The following is a 25,736-nucleotide window of genomic DNA, read 5'->3' on the forward strand; positions in this document are numbered from 1 at the left end:
GTTTCTGGCCCCCTCAAACCTTGAGTTCTAACTAGCTCCCACTGTTCTCAAATCATCCTTGTTTTGTGGAAGTGAACCCCCCAGCTGGGAGCCCTTGTTGACAAATTGTTTCATCTCCTCTGGGTCTTAAATTATTTTCTCTGTCGCTGAATTAAAAATTCACTGAACGTTTCCAGATACTGAATTTAGGATCATAACTCAATTTCTCTTAGCTTTGTGTAAATTCCAGCTCTCCCTCTGTCCCCAACCTCATCACTCCTCCAAAGAACTTGTACTCATTCTTATTGTCATGCTTCTGATGTTCCTTTTTTCCGTACTCTATTATGAGTACCTTTCTGCAGAATTTGCAGAAAGATTTGCTTTATGACAGTGTAATTTTCATGACTGGGCTAGTTGGTTTTAAGTTGAACAATTGAACAGTGGAATGTCTTAAGTTCTTTGGTGATTATATATTAAAGAAATTTTTTCATTTCAATAAATATTATTTTAGATGACCAGATGCATATAGGTATTGAGTCTTTGTCTTCTCTCCTAAGAGTATACCCTAAAGAAATCTTAATATAGATATACTGAGGTGGTCATTTCTATATTGTCTGTAATAATAAGTTGCTAAGCAGTTCTTCCTCCTGTCCCTCTTATCATTACTAAATCTATTATTACCTAAGTCACAGGAATTCATCCCACACTATTAGTTTTTCCTTCTGCCCAGGCTCTCTTCATCCTAGCATCTTTTCCATGTTTTTTGTTCCGCTATAGCATTTAGCACTTTTTTTTCCCCCACTCATTACTTCCTTGTTACATTGCATTCACTTGCCTGAGAAGCTTGAACTGGTCTTGGCTTTCCCGCCATCTGGGTTCTGGCTGGATTGCAATTTCCCTTTGATGTTGTAATACTTTGCCATTGAACTGGAGTATGAGGCTTATAGGGCTTGTTTACTTTTATTTATTTTTATCTCCCAAGATGTGTACTTCTTTTTTTCCCCCTTGAATTTATTTTGCTGTTTTGTGCTGTTATTTTTAATTGCTTCTGACTGGGGGGTGGGGCTGAGAGTGAGATTTGGCTTGAATTTGGTTCTCTTTGCTATTACATTTCTCCAAAAAAACAAACAACAAAAAAACTACATGCTCACTCGCTCACTTTCTCTCTCTCTCTCTCTCTCTCTCTCTCTCTGTGTGTCTCTCTCTCTGTCTCTCTGTCTCTGTCTCTCTCTCTCTCTCTCCTTTCTCTCTCTCTCTCTCTCCCTTTCTCTCCTTTCTGTCTTTCCCTCTCTCCCTTTGAAAAACCCCTTTTGAACAGCCATTGACCTCTGGTGTAAATGGTGTCAAGAAGGAGATGGGGGATGCTCAGGAATCCAGTCCTGTACAGTCATGAGCTTGGCCATCTGGAAGTCTCCTCTTGCTCAATGAAATGGAGTAAACATTGTCCATTATGAAATACACCACGCAGGCTGCCAGGGACGAATGGGATCCCACCCAAAGCCAATCGCTGCTCTGACAGGGAAATTGGCTAGCACTGCCTTGAGACAACTCCAGCCTCCCCCGTCCCTGATGTCACAATTCAGAGGCTGCTGCCTGCTAGGAGGTTGTAGGGAGCTCAGTAGGTTCTCTCTGTGTGTCCTACAGGACTCCTTGGGCCAGTTCCCTGACTGATGGCTTTTATGAACAAATATGTGCTCTCCATTCTGGTGCTCTTCTTGGCCTTCTACTACTATTCTGAAAATGAAGAATTCAGACCAGGTAAGTACCAGTATGTCTAATTTTGGAGGAATACGTTAGATAACACAGGGTTGCTAGAGTGTTCCTAAGGATCAAGATGTGTTCATGATCCCTAGTTGCCAATAAAATAAGCAAAAGAAGGGGGTTAAGGTGAGAAGATATGTATCTGTGTTCTCCAAGCTGTCCACAACTTGTGGACAGGAGAAGTGTGAGGAGAGGCAATCATATTGCCCAAATCTTGCCAAATAGGCTATGCTTTACTTGGCATCCCTAATAGAAATCCATTTTCAATTGGCAAAAAGGAAGGTAATACTCAAATTCACAATCAGCCAAAGAGCTAGGTTTACTGGAGAGGCTGGTAACTGGCAGGTTAAAGAAGAGCGGACCCTGAAGTTGATGACTAAGTGAAGTGAGAGAAAACCTTTGGGCTCCTTATAAACAAGTGTCTTTTGATTGCTTTTTGAAATTTCCCTTTCATTTGTATAAAATTAGATGAGTTTCGAATTTTCTGGAATGCCAGCATTTTAGCTGAACCATAACTTCTCTGACCTTATTCTTATGATCTCTGCACATGGACATTTTGAGAAATGACAGTAGGAAGACTTGTTTTTTTACTAATCAGGCCAAAACCCCACTTCACCACATGTTCATGAATGACTTGAACTGCTTTTTCAGTGATTTACAGTTTAAAACAAAGTGGCCTGGGTTCATAACCTTTAGAGATGAAAAGCAGAAGGAGGCCGCTCATCTCCTGAGAGGGAGAAGAGATGGTGCCGCCACTTCAAGGATGGTTCTCACCTCCTTGTCTGCTATTCCAGAGATGCTCCAAGGAAAGAAGGTGATTGTGACAGGAGCCAGCAAAGGGATTGGAAGAGAAATGGCTTATCATCTGGCAAAGATGGGAGCCCACCTGGTGGTGACTGCAAGGTCAAAAGAAACTCTAGAAAAGGTGAAGATTCTTTGCCCATTTATGTTCTCATATATACCTACATAGACACAGAACTAGTCTCTCTCTCTCTCTCTCTCTCTCTCTCTCTCTCTCTCTCTCTCTCTCTCTCTCCCTCCCTCCCTCCCTCCCTCCCTCCCTCCCTCTCTCTTCCTGTCAATTACATACTTTCATAACCAGGTTCACATATTCTGAGGAATACAGAAATATTCATCCCTATACCTCTCCACTCTGTGTGTGTGTGTGTGTGTGTGCACATGCTGTACATGCATCCAGCTTCATACCTACTCACCAATAATTAGCCATGGAGTCATAGAGACCTATGTTCAGCTACTGACATTCCAGTACCTTCTCTTGAATACATGTCTTCATGCCCATTTAGACTCTCTGGCCTCTCAGACATTCACAAGTCCAAAGTCCTACAGGCAGAGTAAAAAGTACCTACACCCATAATGCATGTATATCGTGGACATGGGCTTAAAATCCCAACACAGAGATGATTTATGTGTTTAAACCCCATTTTGTTTCAAAAAATATTTCCAACAGAAGGCAATGACAACAAAAGTAAGATTGGAAATCCACACAGACTAACAGCTGGGTGCCAGAGGCTCACACCTGTAATCCTAGCTGCTTAGGAGGATGAGATTCTAGGATTGCAGTTCAAAGCCAGCCCAGACAGGGAAGTCTGTGTGACACTTATCTCCAATTAACTACCAATAAGCTGAAAGTAGAGATGTGACTCGTGGTAAAGCACCAGCCTGTACCAGCATGCACACACACACACACACACACACACACACACACACACTCACACACACTCATTTCTTATCCAAACAGAGCTGCAAGCAAACTCTCAGCTGAGCCCCCTTTACTTGAAACTGCGTACAGAAGTCTACAAAGCAAGCCAGATGCTATTTCTGCTGTGTCTCTGCAGGTGGTATCCCACTGTCTGGAGCTGGGAGCCGCCTCTGCACACTACATTGCTGGCTCCATGGAAGACATGGCATTTGCAGAACAATTTGTTACTGAAGCAGGAAAACTCCTGGGTAAGGCTATTTCTCCTCCTTCCTGCTCTGCACTTCACCTTTCAAAGTTCCCACAAAGCATTTGGGCAGGGAAGGGAAGGTACCAACCCCAGATGCTTTCTCTTAACATAGCCATCTCTTGCAGGAGGACTAGACATGCTCATTCTCAACCACATCACCAATTCTTCATTAACTTTTTTTCATAATGACATCTACCAAGTGCGAAAAAATATGGAAGTCAACTTTTTTAGTTACGTGGTCCTGACTGTAACTGCCTTGCCTATGCTGAAGCAGAGCAATGGAAGTATTGCTGTCGTCTCTTCAATAGCTGGTAAGTGGGGCAGGGATCCCTGTGGAAGGCAGGAGGAAAAAAAAAAAGGTGTGGTGAACATAAATTTCTATTGCTTGGCATTAAGAGAATTTGAATGAAAACAGTAAACATAATGAAGCTAAAGCAGTGAAAGGAAAAATAAGATTGCTGTTATGAATTCTGATAATACTATATAAACTTGGAAGGTGAAATGCTCACAATGATACTAGGCAAAAGATGATTAGCAGATATGTACAGAGAGACAGATATACTAAGAAAGAACCTGGGTATGTTAACACAGTAGGAACTAAAAGAGACACTTGTAAGAATTAGTGAATCCAAGAGGAGGGGTGGGGGGAGAGGAAGATGGAGAGAGAGAAGGAGGGAGAGGAGGAGGAGGAAGAGGAGAAGGAGGAGGAGGAAGAGAAAGAGGAGGAAGAGGAAGAGAAGGAAGAGGAAGAGGAGAGGGAGAAGGGAGAGGGAAAGGGAGATGGGAGAGGAAGAAGAGAAAGAAGGAAGTAAGTGAGCTATAAAATCCCTAAAAATGACAGAGAAAGCAAACATTCAGGGCACCCTGGGGAAACCTGGTTTGTGATCAACAGATAATGAACCTGAAGAGGCTGCTGGAGTTACTGCCTCTCCTGGTCTTCCAAATGGAGATTTAGTTACAAGGAATAAGCAAGGCTTTGCTTTCTTCGTCATTTAAGAGCCCTATGTTGGTGAAGTTAATGGATTCAAAAATAGAAATTAGAATTGAAATGCTTTGACAACATATAATACCTGGCTTAGCTAGGATAAAATGAAATGAATTTTGCTATTGCAAAGACCATAATGAAAGAAAAAAACAAAGATTGGGCTCAGGAATGAGGCTTGAAGGAACTTGGTTAGCATGCATGAAGTCCTGAATAACAGTCCCTAACCATTAAAAATAAATAAATAAAAAGAATTAAATGGGGGCACTCTCTACTTGTACTCCAATTTAAATATTCAACTGAGTAGGGCAGAAAGAAATATCCATGAAGAGATCTCTGTGGGGTAATGTTCCTGATAGAACAGATAGTAGTAACATCAGAAAATATCACCAGTTTTTTGTTTTTGTTTATGTTTTTGTTTTGTTTTGGTCAGTTATGGGACTTGAATTCTGAGCCTGGGCTTTTCAGCTAAAAGCTACTGTCCTACTCCTTGAGCCACAGCACCACATCCATCACCAGTTTTTTTTTTGTTTGTTTTTTTTTTTAAAAAAAAAGGTCAAGGAGTTTCTAGCTTGAGAGATAGGTTGGCCTATTTCATTATGTAGCCAGGACGGAAGTTCTTCTACATGTCTTTGTTGATGAATCAGAAAGATACTGTTCGAAGATCCCAACAGCCCATCAGAATCTGCTAGCTAAATGTAGTTCCTAGCAATGTAAAAATGAATGACCTAAAAGACTCTGCAAACAGTGAAGTACTTCACAGACACCAGTTCATACTGAAATAACACCGTCCATGTGGTAGAGAGTTCCCCTTTCTGGCTCAGTGAGGCCCAGCACAGTGACTCCATAAAGAGGGAGTGTGTTTCTGCTACCCGCCAAACAGAGTGATTGATATGCATCCCGGTGCTTCCCAGCCAATACAGACACCTCACCCCTCCCCAGCCACAGACTCTCTGCACTGAAAGGAAGGCAGAGCTTCCAGATGCATACTGAGTGGGAGGGTGGTGGGCACATCCCCAATCCATCCAGGACATTGGCCAAAGCCCTGACAGTTGTGGCCTAAATGGCTTTCATGATTTCCGTTGATAAAGAAAGAATACATGTGGATGTTTCCCTTACTGTTGGAGAGTTTAACTTTTATACCATACTCAATCTACATGTGCTTGGAAATATTAAAACTTCTTGTAGAAGCCCAAATGCGTAATAGAAATTTGATAATGGATGGGAATGTGGCTTAGTGGTAGAGTGCTTGCCTAGCATGTAAGAAGCCCTGGGTTCGATTCCTCAGCATCACATAAACAGAAAAGGCCAGAAGTGGTGCTGTGGCTCAAGTAGTAGAGTGCTAACCATGAGCAAAAGAAGCTCAGGGATAGTGCCCAGGCCCTGAGTTCAAGCCCCAGGACTGGCAAAAAAAAAAAAAAAAGAAAAGAAAGAAAGAAAAGAAAAGAAAAGAAAACCTACTTCCTCTCTGTTTCACACTTTAGGCTTCAACTGTTACCCTAACTCTACTAATAACAGTAATAATAATAACAACAACAATAAAATGCTAGGCAAATGTGAATGCAGAGCTAGGGGGTTTTTTTTGTATTAAGGAAAATGAAAGGTACATTTCAAAGCAAAATTGGGCAAAATAAAGGACTGGGTTTCTTTTTAAGTTCTTTGTTTTGTTTTGTTTGCCAGTATTAGAGTTAGAATGCAGGGCCTCGTGTTTGCTAGGAAGGTGCTCTACCACTTGAGCAATGCCTACAGCCTAAGACGAGGTTTCTGAACTCTTCAAAATCAGCATAAAGAGTGTCAAACCTTGTCAATAACCTCTAAATACGCAGACCTCTTTGGAAGCACCACAAGTGTCTTATTCTATTACTTCATTCTCCCAATAAATCTTCAAAATAGATCAATTTTCAAAAATACATGTGTGCCTATGCACATAACAATATCTATGTAACTTTTGTCCTATTCAGGTGCATTCTTTTTCCTCTTTTCCATATTTTATTCCCATCAATTAGTTGTACAAGGTTTCATTTTGATATATCCACATACGCATGCAACAACCCGTGATCAGACTCACCACATTCATCATTCTTTTATCCCTCCTCCCTTCTTTCCAAACCAATCTCAATGCCTGCCTTTTCTGATTTACTCATTTTCAGCATTGTTACATACTATTTTAACAATGTAGTATTTAATTACGCAGTATTTTGAATTGATTAACCAGAGGAAACATCTCATTAAAACAATGCCACCAAGGAATGAAGTGAATTATTGAGCTAATCTATTTATCAGTTGAGAGCTGCCTGTGTGGTCTAAAGCAATTCGGAGAATTCAGTATTATGGGGTTAGAGGAGGAGTGAGGAAAAACAGGTTTCTCAACTGTACATATCAACTAACAGGATTTAGAATATCTATAACGTTGTTATAAAGACAAGAATTCACAGATGTTAATCTTGTCCCAAACTTCAGCTCTGGCACCTACTCTTTCCTGAAAAAGTACAAGTTGGCTTGTCAACTTGTATGTATGGTTGTATGGGTGGGCCTTGGGGACATGGTGGGTGGTGGTGAAGGGCCTGAAATCTAGGCTGTGAAAGGATCTTGGAACTAGAGTGGAAAGCAGTAATTTATCCCTCGTTGAAACTGTTCTATTGTTCTAAGAAAAAGTGTCATTTTGCCCTTAAATCCACATTAGCCTGGAAATAATTTTCAAGGGCACTATTTCCGAGATGAGTGAAGCGTCTGGACATGTGGAAATGGCCAGGGGTTTGGGCTGCCGGTGGGTGGATGGAAAAGCATGCAATGTGAGACACATGTGGACAGAGGTACACAGCTACAGGACTTAGAGAAATGTAAAGAAAAAAGGGTGAGAATTAACATCAAGAACATATAAATCCCAGGAGATCTTGCTGTTCAAAAGGAAGAGATTATATTTGGGCCCAAACTGAGGGATTTAGACAAAACCTGCTGGATTTTTTTTAAAGAATTTTGTGTTGTTTCTGCCTCCCCCAGAGGAAGGGGATAAGTGAAAACAGATGAAGAGACTCTCTAATAAATATAGTTACAATTTAGATCAGGTAGAGAAAACTAGATAGATACTCATGACCATTATCCCAAGATCATCCCTTAAGATACTGAGTGGAGCTTTAATTGTAAAGGTACTTACTTGTTAAAACATGGGTTTCCTTCAAGTGCACTTCTGGGATAAAATTCCAAGCTTATGCCATCCTTTGTATCTTTAAATTTACTCACTAACATGTCTAATGCTTGTGATAAGTATATCTCATTTGGAAATATGTAAATAAAAAATAAGTCTTAAGGGATGAAGTACATTAATATGCCCAAATTAGATGAATACACACATTGTATGTTTACAACTTAGTTTTCTAGCAAAAGTATGACACATAATAAGGTCATATTTAAAAGGTAGCAAGAAGCAACGAAAGTGTTAAGTAAATTTTTCATTAGAGTATAAATAGCCAGAGACAGTGAAACATGTCTGTAATTCAAGCACTCATAAAGCTAAGACACAAAAATTACTAATTTGAGGTCACTCTGGGCTATATAGCAAGTTCAAGGCCAACCTGAACTACCATAGGGAAATAATCCTTAAACAAAGCAAAACAAAAAGATCATAAATAAAATGTAAGATGCAAAAAAAAGCAAGGCTCCTATCAACTTTTAAAGATGTCCCTCTGACCAAAAAAAAAGTTATGCATAGACACAGTGAAAATTTAGAAAATAAGGAAAAATAAAAATCATTTATAGTCTTATAGATATAACTGTGCTGACACGCTGAAGAAATTCCTTCCAAAAATATAGATGCATAGCTACAGATATCTAAGTGAAAAATATTTAGATGGCTTCTAGTGTTCTCACTTTAAAAAAAAAAGGTACTACAATAAATGTTCTTGTATCCGAATGTGTGACTAAGTTGATGCTTACTTCCTTGAGCTTTTAGCATTAGATTAAATGATATGACGGATCAGCGTATTGCCTGTACAAGGAAGCTTCATTTTCACGTGTCTGTTTGTGTCTACAATGCATCTTGATCTTGATTCCCTCAATCATCCTCCCCTCTCCTCTCTCCTTTCCTAAACCAGTGTCAACAAGTTTCTTTGTTCCATCCTCACACATGGACATTAAGTACGCTGACTACATTTACCTTCCTTTCCATCTCTTCTCATTCTTCCCCTTCCCACAAGTATCCACCTACTCCTCTGTTCTCTGTTAAAATGTGTATTTTTCACCATGATATTTCACACATCCATATACCATGCTTTGTCAGAACATATAAATGCATTTACTTATATATATGAGTATATATGTGCATATACATATTTGTGTATAAAATGTGTATGTTTATTATAAATCTATCACACATGCTTACATGTACACTGAAATGGCTCAGATACCCATATATTGAGCTCCTGTCCACAACTGCTTCTGGAGAAGTGACCCTGCTTGGTTTCCCATGGATTTTATTAGGCTGTTGGCTTTGCAGACAATTACAATTAATGATAGAAAGGTAAACAGAGCTTGACCAGGGAATAACAATACCACTTGTCCTGTGCATGCAGTTTAAAAAATAGAGTTATAAATTAAACTTTCTCACAAGCCATGGAGACCTACATGCTTTTAATGCCTCATGGATCACCACGTATGATAATGGTTAAGACCAGGAACACTGCTGACGTGTTAGTCGTTCCTTTAACAAACAAACATGTCCCACAGTCCCAGAGACCCTATTCTAAGAAGGTGTATCTCCATATTCCCATATCTACATACACACACACACACACACACACACACACACACACACACACACACACCATTTTGTTTTAGTACCTTCTAATAGGCCATAGTGGAGCTACATGTTTTTTAATGTTTCATGGATCACCACGTGTGATAATTGTTAGGACCAGGAACATTGCTGACATGTCAGCTATTTCTTAGAAAAACACCCCCCATAGTTCTCTCACCTAAAGTATCCCCACCTATATATTTTATGTCTTAAAAAATATCCACATATGAGGAATCATATGGCCTTTATATTTCTGGGAATGGCTTACCTCACTTCATTCATTTTCTTGCAAATGATATTTCATCCGTTTCATGCTAAATAATATTCCATTGTTTATCTATGCCACATTTTCTTGATCCATTCGTCAGTTTTTAGACATCTGGGATGTTTCATAGCTTAGCTATTACGAATAGTGCTGCAAAAAGCAGGTGTCTTTATTATATCCTGACATTCCACTGGATAAATAACCCAACAGTAGGATTAATGGATCACATGGTAGATCAATTCTTAGTTTTTAAGAAACCTCATGGCAATTGCACTAGTTTACAGTGCCACCAACAGTATATTAGGGTTTCTTTTTCCCCACATCCTCTCTGTGTTCTTGATACTGCTATTGTGTTCCCTTATATTGTTTCTCTCTTGAAATTTTCTGAGCTTTACTCCCATTATTTCCTGTGCTTAGTGTCTGAAAAATAATGTTATGAAAATGCTCTTTTGTAATCTGTTCTGCTGGGTGTTCTATACACCTCTTACATAGGGATGGGCTTCTCTTTTTCAAGATTTTGGGAATTTTCCATTATTACGCTGTGGATAGCTATGCATTTAGCTATCTCTCCTTCTCCTAATAGAGTCCTGAGTTCTTGCAACTTCTTTGCATGTTCTTTTTCTACTCTGTCTACTCTGTCTTCAAGTCCTGAAATTATGTCTTCCAGAGCATCTACTCTGCTGAAGAGGCTTTCTATTTAACTTTTTAACTCCAGAACATCAATCTGATTTCTTGTAAAAGACATCTATTTTCAAGATTCTTTTCCCTGTTTCACACTGACTTTTTGTTTTATTTACTTCTGTATGTCTTTTTGCTTTTGTTTTTGGGGAGGTTTTTGTTTTTGTTTTTGGTCGGTCATATGGCTTGAACTCAGGTCCTGGGTGTTGTCCCTGGGATTTTTTGCTCAAGGCCAGTGCTCTATCACTTTGAGCCACAGCTCTACTTCCAGTTTTCAAGTGGTTAATTGGCGATAAGAGTCTCACAGACTTTTTAATTGGGCTAGCTTCAAACCATGATCCTCAGAACTCAGCCTCCTGAGTAGAGGATTGCAGGCGTGAACTAAGCTACTAAGAGTAAGGAGGGTGAGGGAAGAGATTCAGAGTAAGGAAGATTGGAATAGACTGTAAGAGAATAGAATGAGACAGCTAGAGGCAGTTACTAATGTGTCGGCATATTATTCAGTTATTGTTGGAAAAGGTGCTAATAACAGAGATGGTAAAGGGACAAAAAAGTATTAAAGTGAGGAACAGGCAGGTAGAATAGGCCACTATTTAATGAAAAGAAAGAAAAAAATAGTTTTTCTCCTTTGCTAAGAGTCAGCCAAACTCTATCAATAACATGAATCAGCTCTTCCCAGCTCGGTTCACATCGTAGGACTTTGAACACCGTAACCCAGCAAGTTGAAGAGAGCACTCTGCCTCTCCTTCTCTTTGCCCTGTTCAGGTTGAGCTATGTGTATGTGCCCTGGCAGTACCCCAGGTACAAAATAGATAAGGATTCCCTAGCACTGTTTGTCACCGGCATCTTTTGCTATGGAAGTGGGGAAGGGTAAATGTTCTCTGGCCACTCCATTAGTCACCTTTGGGGAATTTTACTGCTAGACTTAACAATGACACAAGGGACATCCATGTCCTGGATGGTGTGGTCATCTTCCCCTTGAATACAGTACATTGAATTACAGAGACATTCCAATTAGGCACCATTTTGTTTCCAGACTGTCATGGGTTTTTGCTTAGGACAGTAAAGTGTCCACTGATTAACAGTAGCCTCTCAGGGGTAATTGTGTGGCATACTTGTCTTTAGATGAAATTCCCTCTTGAGCCTGTGCACTCAGATCCACTGGCTCAATGTAGGCAAGAGTCCTAGGAAAGAAGTAGGTTACAGAAAATCTCAACAGCATGTTTCCCCAATTCTGATAGGGTAAGGGAAATTTGCCCCTGGCTCTGTAAAGCACCCACCCCCTGTAGAATTAGGCACATGTTTCTGACCTCTACCTACTTAGCTGGATTCCTCTTATGGAGTATACACACCCAGGTCTTTCTTTTGTGTTGGGATGGCATAGGACTCACAGATCCTGCTTGCCCCATCAGATTTGTACTGCACAAAGGGACATGAGGCTAATCTATTCCTGATTCTGGCATTTCCCCATGCTGGTTTTATTGTTGTTTATTCCATTGGTTTTCACATGTATGGGTTTCTCTAGGAGGGATAAGGAGAAGCAAGGAGAAAAAAAAAAAAACAGCCAGGCACAGGCAGCTCACACATGTTATTCTAGCTACTTAAGAAGCTGAGATCTGAGGATTGCAGCTTGAAGCCAGTCTTGGCAGGAAAGTCTATAAAATGCTTATTTCCAATTAACCTCCAAAAAAGAAGATAGAAGTATAGCTATGGCTCAAGTGTTAGAGTGCTAGCCATAAGCAAAAAAGTTCACACACACACACACACACACACACACACACACACACACACACACACACACAAGCAAAGGCCACCACCAGAGCAAGTAATAGAACAAAAAAACCTTTAATCCTATTGTCACTCTTGCAAAGGACTTTGCCTCTCAGGGCTCCATCTAAGATTCATGTCTTTCTTCTTTCTTATACAAGTTTAAGATCCATCATCTGGATTTCTACTAGTCTCTGACTGCAATTTTTTTTTTGCATCCTCAACTTAGGCTTTTCTTTCCCTTAAGCCACATATCTGGCATTGGTCAGCAGGGACTCAGGAAAACTAGTTGTCAACAATCTGCCTTTCTTTTTTCCAAGGAGCTTGGGAACACTTATTAGGCAGTGTGTTCAAACAGACTTAAAAGTGTTCCCAAATGAGAAAAGATATCCAATATGATGGGCTCAAGCCTATAACACCAGCTACTAGGAAAGCAGAGATCAGGGGATCAAGGTTAGCCCAGCCTGGGCACAGTGTTATACACTTGTCATCACACTGACAAAAGAAGCAAAATGAGTGGACTTGTTTGCAGTAGCCTGTACTCGTCATCTACAGCACCAGGAAACATAAGCAGGAGGACTGCAAGCCAGGATAGCCTGAGCTTAAAGCTAGACTTTGCCTCAAAAATAACCAGTGAAAATGGGGCTAGAAATATGACTTAAGTGGTACAGAGACTGCCTGCTGAGCTAAATTCAATCTCACTACTTTAAAAATATATAGAGAGAGAGATTCCCTTCTAGAATACTTGTTTGTTAAACATGACATTTGAAATACGATGTAAAAAATGCTAATAAAATCTAAATCTACATATATATATATATATAAACAAACAAGCAAGTAAGCAAGCATACAAGACTGAATAATCATGTCTCTTTCCCATTCTGCATGAGTTCCCATCTCACACCTTGCAAAGTTAATTGCTTCCAGAATTGACAAGTTTGATGATCAAAAAGAAGCTTTAACCTGGGCTGGGAGTCTAGCCTAGTAGAAGAGTGCTTGCCTAGCATGCACAAAGACCAGGGCTCAATTCCTTGGTACTACATACATAGAAAAAGGCAGAAGTGGCACTGTGGCTCAAGTGGTAGAGCTCTAGCCTTGAAAAAGCCCAAGAACAGTGCTCAGGCCCTGAGTTCAAGCCAGGACTAGAAAAAATGCCAAAGTGGTGCTGTGACTCAAGTGGCAGAGCTTTAGCCTTAGAAAGGCCAAGCCCAGAGCTCAGGCCCTGAGTTCAAGTCCCAGGACTAGTTAAAAAAACACCCTATAATATGAACTTCTTCGTTGACTTGTGAGATGAAACATGAGTTATTCTTGTTGAGCATTATATCCTCTGTACCTACAACAGCATCTAACATGATAATTCTGGTAACTCAGGAACAAGTCTCAAGTTTACAGGCTACTTATAGCTTTCGCCAGGACTAGAGATAGGGCTCAGCAGAAGAGTGCTTGCCTGTACCTACAAGATGATGGATTTGTTCACCATCACCACAAGGAAACATCTTTTGTCCTATAAAGTATTTTTCCATGGCCTTGCCGAACTGAAATGTTGGAGAAACTTTACTAACAAAATACAGTAAGTCAATTTCTGTGCAAGTTCTTGTTGCAAACTCTGAAAAGGAGCATACCTAAATATAAAAACAAAAATAATTGAAATATGGCAATTATAAAATTAACAAAGTAAAAGTAAATGCAGCGAGATGTAAATTTGCAGCTTTAAAGGTTTCCTCTTAACCCAAGGAAGATTTTTTTAATTGAAATAATTATTGAGGACTGGGAGCATAGTCTAGTGGTAGAGTGCTCACCTAGCACACACAAAGCCCTGGATTGGATTCCTTGGTACCACATACACAGGAAAAGCCAGAAGTAGCACTGTGGTTCAAGTGGCAGAGTGCTAGCCTTAAGCAAAATGTGTCCAAGGACAATACCCAGGCCCTGAGTTCAAACCCCAGGACTGGCAAAAAAATAAATAAATAAATAATGGGGCCAGGAGTTTGGCCTAGTGGTTAAAGTGCTTGCCTAGCATGCATGAAGACCCGGGTTCGATTCCTTGGTACCACATACATAGAAAAAAGCCGGAAGTGGTGCTGAGGCTCAAGTGGTAGAGCTCTAGCCTTGAGAAAGTCCAAGGGCAGTGCTCAGGCCCTGAGCTCAAGCCCAGGACTGGCAAAAATAAATAAATAAATAAATATTGATTTCAATGAGTAGAAGTTCACTTAGTGAACTTGACAAATCTCCACAAAAAGATTTATGCAAGTGCTTCTCAAACATATTCATTCATTCATTTACTCACTTGAAAAGTGTCAGCTCTGAGTCAGACACTGTGCCAGAGGTCAGGGTTCTGCCAAGGTGAGGTACCTGTCACAGAATCCACATTCCAATGAGCCAATTTTTACTGCATTATTTATCGTTGTGATAGCACTGGAAGCAATCTAAATAGCCACCTCCAGGGGCAGGCTTTTAAATTGTAGTAAAATATTATGTAAGTTTGTATACATGTGACTATACAAATCATATGCTTACACAGATATGTCATATAAGTTATGTTCATATATCATATGAAGTCAACAGACCTTTTGCTTTTCACTTAATCCACTTCTGGATTATTTACTGTATAATGCCCTTGGTGTAAATTTTATTAGAATAATTTTTAAAGTATAGGATTCCAGCTCATGTGTAAACAATTCAAATAATGGCTACTAAATACTAGTGGTTCATTATTGTTATTTGGTAGGGTTTGCTGTTGGTGTTGCTGCTTATGTTTATGAGATTATCAGTTGTCAAACTCTTTCATTTTGTTTCTGTTTGACAGTATGAGGACTGAGTCAGGGCCTTAAGCTTTCTAGGTACTCAAACTATCACCTGAAAAACTTTGTTAAAGGTTGCACCAGGGCAAGGTGGGCATTCTCACATTCTCCTAGTGGAATAAGATGTAGCTCTTTTATTCTATCTGTTTATTTATTGGCAGTGCCTAGAATTCACACAGGGCCTTGTTCATGCTAGACAAGTATTCTAGTTTTGAGGTGTATTTCTTCATTCAGGGCCTTACACTTGCTAGGCAAGTGCTCTTCTACTGAGTTAAATCCTCAACCCTCACTATTGATTTTAAAGGTATAGTGTTTCATGTTTTCATTTTTAAGCAATTTTATAAAAATGTACAGTAGCCTTAAACACATTTACATTATTTCACCCAGTAAACATAATGCTAAAAATCCACCAAGTAATAATTGACAGTTCTGTCTTAGATGTATGCATAAAAACATTTGTTGTAGGATGTTTTTGAATGTATTAATGTCCCCCATAAGCAGAAATACCAATGCTAAAGATACAGCTAGACAACTGGTATATCTCTGAAGTTAACAATCATAGCCAACTGAAGGACAGACCCAAATAACATATGGCTTAATGGATTTTATTATATAAGTTTTAAATTATTTTTCTCATGGATTTTGGTAGTTCAGGAATTCACATCTACTAAGCACATAAAAATAAGTCCTTTTTTAGCATTAGGAAATTAAATTTTCCCTGACTTCTCTAAACAAATGCTGAACGACATTTAGGGAATGTTATTTTGAAGAAGTGCCAATTCACTGGTCTTCTTGGGGAACATATCCTTCTCAGTCCACCCCTACCGAGACAGCAGGCCTTGTGGGAATTATAACCAAGAAGCATCCAGGAAATGAGGCCTCCCCAGGGTCTCACAGGGATGACATTAGTGTACCTGCTTCTCCCAGTAATTCTGCTCCTCTTGCATTTCTCACTATTATCCTCTGCTTCATTTAGTGCATAATTCAACCTGGCTGCCACAATCCCCCTCTCAGCATGAGAACTATCAACATACATCAGGCTTCTGCCTCATTGACAACTATCACTGTCTCTCAATCTCTCAACTCCACATTCTCCTCAGAGAAGAAACATCTAATTAGCCCAGTTGAATTATATAATAATCAATCCCTCCAATCTCTAGGAAGGTTCGATCATCTGATCAGGTCTAATCAGCGGAGGTCATAGGAAAGACAATGTTAGAATAGAATTAAGGCAGACCATTCCAAACCACTTGCATATCCTTCCCTAAACAGTGTTTTGTTTTTTTTGTTTGTTTGTTTGTTTTTTTGCCAGTCCTGAGCTTGAGCTCAGGGCCTGAGCACTGTCCTTGGACTTTCTCAAGGCTAGAGCTCTACCAATTGAGCTTCAGCACCACTTCCGGCTTTTTTCTATTTATGTGGTACCAAGGAATCGAACCCGGGTCTTCATGCATGCTAGGCAAGCACTTTAACCACTAGGCTAAACTCCCAGCCCTAAACAGTGTTTTTGTTAGCCAGAGTTAATATCTCCAAATCACCTGAATGCCCTAGTTATCAGAAACAACAACAGTAAAAATCCAAGTTAATCATTATAACATTCCTTTGTGAATGTAGAATCAGAGCAAAGGGAAGATTGTGGTTACAATGTGTTTCAATTATTATAAAATGCACATTTATCTACAGTTTAACAGCAAGGAAAGAAAAATATATCTTATAACCAGGATAATCAGGTTGACAATGGTTGTGGCATAGCTGTCATAACTTGTATATACAACACAGCCATTGCTGTTTATACTGTCATCACTTCAGTTGAGTTGTGTACCTGTTGGTAAAACATAACAACTTGATATAACATTTTAGAACACCTAAGTGTGGCTGCACACATACAAAGAGATGCCTAACTATCTTCTGGCATAGTATGTGTGTGTGTGTGTGTGCGTGCGTGCGTGCGTGTGTGTGTGTGTGTGTGTGTGTATAAGAGAGACAGAGATAGAAAGAGAAAGAGAGAGAGAGAGAGAGAGAGAGAGAGAGAGAGAGAGAGAGAGAAGTCAGGATCTTGTACTTGCTAGGCAAATGTATGATGAATCAAACTTATATATAGATGATTCAAATCTTATCCCAAGTCAAGAGCTCTATAGTAACAGAGAGGAAAAATACCTAGAAGCAGATGAAATTCTGTTATACTGTGTGAGTGAGATTTCTAATCACAGAATCAGCAAAACTAAAGCCAAAAGTAAAATTCCAAAGTCCTCTGAAATATGTACATATATAATTCAATATAGCAAGAGCCAGTAGCTCATGCCTATAATGCTAGCTATGCAGGCTGAGATATGAAGGATCACAGTTCATGAGAAGCACAGGGAGAAACATCTGTGAGATCCCACCTCTGAAATAACCAACAAAAATCTATACTGGGGTCATAATTCAAGTGACAGAGCACCAACTCAGGGAGCACAAGTCCCTGAGTTCAAACCCTAATACCACCAAACAAAAAAAAAAGGTGTAAAATATGCATCAGTTACTTGGAAAACACTCTTTTAAGAAATACTACGGGGCTGGGAGTGTGGCCTAGCAGTAGAGTGCTTGCCTCGCATGCACGAGCCCTGGTTTCAATTCCTGGATACCACATACACAGAAAAAAAAAAGCCAGAAATGGCACTGTGTCTCAAGTGGTAGAGCACTAGCCTTGACAAAGCTTAAGGACAGCTCAAGCTCCAGGACTGGCGAAGAAGAAGAAGAAGAAGAAGAAGAAGAAGAAGAAGAAGAAGAAGAAGAAGAAGAAGAAGAAGAAGAAGAAGAAGAAGAAGAAGAAGAAGAAGAAAAAGAAGAAGAGGAAGAAGAAGAAGAAGAGGAAGAGGAAGAGGAAGAGGAAGGAGAAGAGGAAGGAGAAGAAGGAGAAGAGGAGGAGGAGAGGAGGAGGAGGAGGAGGAGGAGGAGGAGGAGGAGGAGGAGGAGGAGGAGGAGGAGGAGGAGGAAAGAAAGACAGACTATGTACTAAAGGATGATATTGCACAGAAACTGTTCTAGTTTTAAAGGTGCTTCTGAGTACAGCAGAATGATGTATGATTTTTAAACTATGTCAATATAAATCTAAAGGAACTCCAAACAAGTTATAAAAATAAAAATTCCAAAGGATAAAAATCATGCCATTGCTCTACTGGCAGACTTTTTGTTTCTTGGTACACAACATAATGATGTGCCTTCTAACTGCTCGGCTCACAAAATGAACGAAATACAGCCTTCCATCAACAGTGAGTAGGCCATGCCCTCCGTGCCTTCCTGGAAGGCAGACACTCCATTCATTCATCTTGGACTCCCCCAAGCTCACGATTTTGGCAAGCAGTCAACACATCCTTCTTGAATGAATAGGTAGCAAAACAGCTTGTGTTAGACTAAGATGGTGACACATGATCCCATTTCCCGTTCCTTGTTTTCTTGGTGTTTCTAGGCTTCTGTGGTGGGACTTCTTAATGGAGACACTTCTGTCCTTTGGGGTGGGGGGCAGTTCTTCACCATACCGAACTGTGTGGTGTACTGTAGACCACTGGGTGTCCTTAAGACTGAATAACGCTATGTAAAAACCATTCGAGGGGAATGAGAGGAGGAGAAAGGACAGTAGCACAGTTTGTCAGATGTGAGCAGGACAGGCCAGGACGGTCAGTAGGAGCCATGGAAGCTTGACTTAGATACTGAAGACTGGTGAAATGAGGAGGGCATCCTCACAGCAGTGGTATCTTGTATGAAGTTTCAGAGAATAAATGAGCCAAGAAGGCTATCTACATGGATGAAGAAGGCATTTGTGGCATGAGATGTGAACACACAGGTAGATGAGAAAAGTATCCATACAGAAGAAGCAGAGGCAAAGGACAAATTGTCACATACAAGGAGCATCAATCTCATAAGTAAAATATACCCAATATATATTCCCAATATATATTAGGAATTAGGTTTTCACCATTGATGTTGCAAATATGAAAGGGGAAAACATTAGAATGGATCCTGTAGTGGACTAGAAGGTTAATTTTTTAATATGCACAGTAGATATAGAAATGTAGATATGTTTATCCATATATACATGACAATATTCTCCTCTCCCTGTCCACAGGGAAGACCTAAAAGCACTCTTAGGCCCCACACTTTGTTCTCTTTTTTTGGGGGGGGGGCGGGTCATGGGGCTTGCACTGGGCTTGGGTGCTGTCCCTGAGCTCTTCAGCTCAAGGCAACCGCTCTACTCTTGAGCCAAGTCCCACTTCCTGTTTTCCAAAAGTTAATTGGAGATAAGAGTCTCGGGTCCTTTTGTGCCTGGGCTGGCTTTAAACCTTGATCCTCAAGCCTCAGCCTCCTGAGTAGCTAGGATTACAGGAGTGAACCACCTCCACCTGGCCCACACTTTGCTTTCTACCTACATTTCTCCTCTAAAAAGATAAGATACAAGATGAACTCAAAAGTCTTGTTTCTTCATTAAGCAAAGAAATGCTCAAAGAAGCCGGGGCAGTGGCTCATGCCTCTAATCCGAGTTTAATTCCTTGGTCCCACATACACAGAAAAGCTAGAAATCAACAGGTACAGTGGCTCATGTCTGTAAGTCTGTAATCCTAGCTATTCGGGAGGCTGAGATCTGAGGATTGTGGTTCAAAGTCAGCCCAGGCACTAAAGAAAATAAAAGAATGAGAGACTCTTATCTCCATTAATCACTAGAAAATGGCAAGTGGGGCTATGGCTCAGGGGTAAGGTGGTAACCTTGATCTGAAGAGCTCAGACATAGTGCCCAGGCCCAGAGTTAAAGTCCCATGTCCCACAAAGAAAAAGAAGAAAGAGAGAGAGAGAAAGAGAAAGAAAGAAAGAAAGAAAGAAAGAAAGAAAGAAAGAAAGAAAGAAAGAAAGAAAGAAAAAGAGAGAGAGAGAGAGAGAGAGAGAGAGAGAGAGAAAGGGGGAGGGAGGGAAGAAGGGAGGGAGGAGGGAGGGAGGGAGGGAGGAGGGAGGGAGGGAGGGAGGGAGGGAGGGAGGAAGGAAGGAAGGAAGGAAGGAAGGAAGAAAGGAAGGAAGGAAGGAAGGAAGGCAGGCCATAAATGGTGCTGCAGCACTCTAGCCTTGAGAAAGCCCAAGGACAGCGATCAGGCCCAGGACTGGCAAAAGTAAAAATAAATTTAAAAATTATTGTAAAAGTGACCTGCAGAGCGGTTACATTTACATAAGCCAGGCAATGGACGCATTTCTTTTTGAACAGTGTCACCCCCTCCCTCACTTTCTCCCAGTTTTTCCCCTCCTAACCCTCCTTCCCCACCCAAGTTGTATAGCTTTCTCAAGACTAGCGCTCTACCACTTGAGCCACAGCACCAATTCTGGCTTTTTCTGTGTATGTGGTACCAAGGAATTGAACCCCAGGGATTTGTGCATGCTAGGCAAGAATCCTACCACTAAGGTACGCTCCCGGCCCTGTACAGTTCATTTCTAACATAATATCTAGTGGGTCTCACTGCCGAATTGGTTCACTTTTTGTCCCACCATCATGTTAAGGCCATGAAAGTTAAAGGCAGATTAGAAAATTGTTTCAAATGAAAGGAAATTGAAGTCAGGACTAAAAGTAACATGCAATCCTTAATAAAACTTATTACTAAAACAAGTGGCAAAACTTGACAGGGGGGCTATGGACTAGATGACAGGAATATATCAACACTAGAGGGTTGAGTGGTACACCCCCTCAATGTATATCCACGTCCGAACTCATCAACCCTATGGGCATGGCCAATGCTAGTACAAGTGGCTCACACCTGTAATCCTAGCTACTCAGGAGACTGAGATCTGAGGATCATAGCTCAATGCTAGCCTTGGCAGAAAAGTCCATGAGACGCTTATCTCCAATAAAATACTCAGAAAAGGCCAGAAGTGACACTGTCACCCAAGTGGTAAAGCACTATACTTGAACACAAAGAGGCTCAGGGACAGTGCCTGGGCCCTGAGTTCTAGCACCAGAACCAGCAAAAAAATGAAAAAAAAAGAAAAGATTGACATAATGTTTCATACCCATAATCACAGCGTTCAGGAGACTGAAGCCAAGGGTCTCGAGTTTGAGGACACCCTATGCTACACTGTGAGATTCTCAAGAATAGGAAAAGAGGAAGGACAGGCAGGGCAAAAGAGAAATAAGGAGAAATAGGGAGAAGGAAGAGAGCAGGGGAAGAGGAGGAGGGAATGGAAAGGAAAGGGAGGACTTTGAAGATGTAATTAAGACAAGGCTCCTGAGATGAGATCATCCTCAATTATTACAGTGAGCTCTAAATTGAATGGCCTCAAAGGAGAGAGAGGATAAGAAAAACACAGGAAGAGAAGATAAGACTAGGTAAAGAAAGGCAGAGATCGAAGTGACTGAGCCACGAAGAATGCAGATATCCAGGAAAGATTCTCCCCTGGGGCCACTCATTGGCAAGAACTAGGCACAACCAACACTGATGGCATACACATCAAGCCCAGAACTGTAAGAATGATCCCTGTTGTCTTAAGCTACGTAGTTTTCCATGAATTGTAACGGCAGCCCTGGAAACTACTGAATGATGCTCTTCGTTTTGATGATGGTTGTTATTTCATAGGATGCTGTCATCAACATACTCAAGGTGATAAGACAGAGGCCACTCCTGACCTCAGGTACAGCAATTCACTTCTAAATGACTCAGGGAAAAGAAACAAGGCTGTAGGTACTAATCTTTCAACTTTCCTATAAGTTTGAAATACTTTCAAAAGAAAAACATCCCCACCCTATTCCTAGGGGACCCGTGACGTGTAGGAAGTGTGAAAAATGGCTCGGGGTGGGGGGGAGGAGAACAGAGGACTTTCTCAGGGACTCTTTGGAGCTCTCCTGCAGGAGGCACCTCTAACTTCACTACTTCCTAGGTGTGAGAAGAGCCTTTATAAGCCACTTTTGCCCAGCTTTCTTCTCTGCTCCAGGAATCTGATGTTCCAAAAAGCTTCTTGACTCAGTTCATCCACAAATGTTAAGCTTCCTTCCACATGATCCACATTTGGGATCAGCCCATTAGGACATAATCTGTCCCGCAGTGTGCTTAGCTTTGTTCTCAAGTGAAGACAGTTTCCAAGCTGCCGAGAGCTCACTTTTAGACTTTTATGTATGAGCCAAATACCAGCCCTGGAAGACGCTTGTAAAGTCTTCGACAATGTTCTCTTCTTTCATGAACTAAAGTGAGGGAAATGCAACTATCTCTCTTATCCCAAGTCCTAAAAGCACATAAGAGACAGACAATTCTTCCCCCTTTTCGAAGCATCGGCTTTAGGCTGGCCATGGATTTGGTCATGTTGGCAGAACTGGTTGGGCCTACTCTATGACTGTGAAACTTCCTGAAATTGAGTCTTTTATTCTTGCCTTAGGGAATACTCGTGGATAATAGGAGAAACCCCATTTCACATACTGTTACACAAGTCTCATACCTGCACAGGAATCACCTTGCCAAAATCACCGTTGTGAAATTTTGTTAACAGGTTTCATCATGACTTATCTCTGGAGCGTTTTTTTATTGTTTCAACACCTTCCACCCTCCCTCATGATCAACCAATCTTCCTTACTACCAGCCCCTGATTTCATCTGCCAGCACTAACTGGTGTTTTAGTATCTCAGAGTTTTCTTCATGTCTCCAACCTCCACTGTTGATTTCCTTGGGATTCTTCCATCCTAAACACGTCTCTGTCCATTCTCCCCAGACCATTCCATCTGTCCTCATTGCCTCCATTATCAATGGACTTGACTCAATACTAACTGTGGCATCTTAGTTCCTCAAGGCCTAGAATAGACAGATTGACCTTTAGAACTTGACTCAACCCAAAAGAACTATAAAGTTGCAATTACAAGGGAAGATGTTTGGGCAGATCTAGAGACAGGCAGGGATAGGAGCTCAGATGAATTTCCTAGAAGCATGGATGAGCATTAAATAATGGAACGTGTAGCTCATTTGCATGGGGTCCCTGTGAAAGTCTGAAGGAAGGCAGGAATGAAACTTTCCAGTCCTGGACACTTGGTTCTGAGCACTCAATTAAAGCCATTGAAAATTCACCTTTGAAATGGAAATTATTACCAAATCTCAGCAAGGCTGCTGAGCTGGGAGGGGAAGGAAGAGATAAACAAATGTACCAAAAGCCTCCTTTGACCTCTTCTGTTCCACTAACAAGGCCCAGTGCACAGCTTCTCTGCCAGCTCTCTGGCTCTTGCGATTTATTTCTACAGTGGCTATGCCCCAGCATTTCTGGAACAGAGCTAATTACAAACATTCTGTCCCATTAATCACCATATCTACACTCACACATGTCAGGCCCCTTGTCTCATATTCTGCTTCATAAAAAGAAAAAGTCACCATAAGCTCTGCTGCTCTGTGGTTTTAAACTTCCAGAGGAGAATCTAGCTGCCATATGTCCACTCTGCTGTGAAGGCCCATCTTGGTACATACCAAAACTCAATCATGGACAAAGGCACTCTGGCATAACTTCCCATCACCTTTATGACTATTTCATGCATACTGAAAAAGTATGTTTAATTATCCCACTGCCTGTCTAAACCTTCAGCAGCTGTTCCTCCCTGAATGTGCTTGTTGTATAGGGCAGACTATAATCTTTTTCTGATCACTCTGGGTAATATAAGACCCTCTGGCTACTTCCAGTCTCAAGACTGGTCACCATTTAAAAAAAAAAAGACTGTCTACTCTTGCATAATTTCACAAAAGCTTCCTATCTCAAGCTCAAACCCACTCCTGGTGGGAAATCCAAGGTAGGAAAGAGAGATAAATGTTTCTCCTCTCTCACCTCTTATTTTCTAGCCTGAATCTAGAGAAGTGAAAAATGTAAGAAGTTAAGAAGTAGAGAAGTCTTACTTGGCTAGTCCCAGCTAGGGGAGTACTGGTCTCCTCTGGCCTGGCCAGCCATTCAGAGCTTCTGCTTTCTGACCACTGTGTAGACAATCAAATCTGTTCCTTGCCTGCGTTGCTTGCTCAGCCCCCTTCTGAAGTATTACTAGTTTTTACCTGGATGTGGCAGGAGTTGTTTATATTATTTGCTACAGGGTCCAGAGAATATAATGCAAACATAGGAGAAAATACCAAGGACTCATATAAGAGCCAAATGAAGGGAAAAGCCATCCCTGTCTGGAAGGTCAGTGTAACATTGCTAACTTCCTCTAACTCCCAACCCCTCAACTCCAGTCCTTTGGAGGTCTATGTATTGTAAACCATTTCTGGTGTTTGTGTTATCACAACCCATGTAAACACAGAGATAGTCTAGAACCTCCCTGAAGAATATGTAAGACTTGGCCAGGAGTGGTAGAGTGCTAGTTTAGCATGCATGAAGACCTGGGTTCGATTCCTCAGTACCACGTACATAGAAAAAGGCCAAAAGGGGTGTCATGGCTCAAATAGTAGAGCTCTAGCCTTGAGAAAGCCCAAGGATAGTTCAAGCCCTGGGACTGGCAAAAGAAGAAGATGATTCCATGTTGGTGAGGCCAAAAACTTACAAATACGGAATTTCAACGAGGTTTAGCCTTTGTATTCTAAGTATTCCTGAATATATAAAATAAATTCTTAAACACATAAAATAAAAACTCCTAAATACATTTTATAGAGAGAAGAATGCAAACAGTTCCTTATCCAAACTAATTAGCATTAACACCTATGAACTGGAAACAGCCTTTAATTCATTGCATCAAAAGTGCTGAGAGTGAAAGATTTTTCTTTACTCATTTTTCTGCTTTCTTTGCTAGGTTCCAGCCTTCCTTTAGTGAGCTTAGACTGGCTCATAACATTTATTTGCAATTCTAAAATCCAAAAATCTATGAGAAAAAAAAACAAAGTTCTGAAAACTAAGGATTTCCTTTTCATAATGAATTCTACATAATTAAATTAAGCTGTTCTCAAGCAGAAATAATATTTGCTTACAAGATGTCTCTCAGCTCTTTCTGAGGGTGTGTTTTAATACACTGTATACACCCCAAACCACTTTATAAAATCCAAAAATTTTTCTTATTTACATAATGTCTGGCTCAGAAGTGTTATGTAAGTATTTATAAAAGGGAAAATATGATGGATTTTGCTATAACTTTTCTTCCTACAAAATAATTTAAAAAATAAGTTAAAATAAAAGAGAGTCATAGTCTCTGTAGATTAAAAACTACCTACTGATTAGAAATGTGAACCACTAAAGTCACAATTGATTCCTGGTTTTCCAACTGATTAACCTTGCAATTCTGAGCAAATATTTAAGCCTGGAACTTTAAAGTGACGCATATATTTTTTCCCTAATAATAATAACAATACAACCTTCTGTGCTAAAGTTTGCCTCCTATTCCTGCTTATTTTTTGGAGGTTGCTTTTGTCTGCTGACTTGGCCCTTTCGATGCCAGGAAATGGATACCTCAGCCTCAACCTTATACCACCTTTGATTCAAATCCAAGGGTACAGCTGGAAATGTGGCTTAGTGGTAAAGTGCTTGCCTAGCATATAAGAAGCCCTAGGTTCAATTCCTCAGATCCACATACACAGAAAGAGCCTGAAGTAGTGCTGTGACTCAAATGATAGAGTGCTACCCTTGAGCAAAAAGAAGTTCAGGAACAGTACCCAGGCGATGAGTTCAAACTCGGGACTGGCAAAAAAAAATCAAACAGTAGCAATTAGAATCCTTGTGTTATTCACATCATACTATGTGTTGAAACCAGTGTACACATAATCTATTATGAAGCCAAACTCCTAAGGCTAGAAAA

At 40.5% G+C, this 25,736-nt stretch overlaps 1 protein-coding gene across 1 annotated transcript in view; it reads left to right on the forward strand.

Moving 5' to 3' along the window:
- The first annotated feature begins 1,569 nt into the window (after nt 1–1,569).
- The window catches only part of LOC150038954 (11-beta-hydroxysteroid dehydrogenase 1-like), a 32,347-nt gene continuing 8,180 nt past the window's right edge, over nt 1,570–25,736 (forward strand). The window contains exons 1-4 of the mRNA XM_090328115.1: nt 1,570–1,737; nt 2,535–2,665; nt 3,597–3,708; nt 3,833–4,018. Of these exons, the coding sequence (XP_090184241.1) occupies nt 1,650–1,737; nt 2,535–2,665; nt 3,597–3,708; nt 3,833–4,018 (517 nt within the window). The 5' untranslated portion in view covers nt 1,570–1,649. The remainder of the gene's footprint in view (nt 1,738–2,534; nt 2,666–3,596; nt 3,709–3,832; nt 4,019–25,736) is intronic.

This window comes from Megascapheus bottae, unplaced genomic scaffold, assembly GCF_031878675.1.
Source record: "Megascapheus bottae isolate mThoBot1 unplaced genomic scaffold, mThoBot2.hap1 H_1, whole genome shotgun sequence".
Lineage (NCBI taxonomy): Eukaryota > Metazoa > Chordata > Mammalia > Rodentia > Geomyidae > Megascapheus > Megascapheus bottae.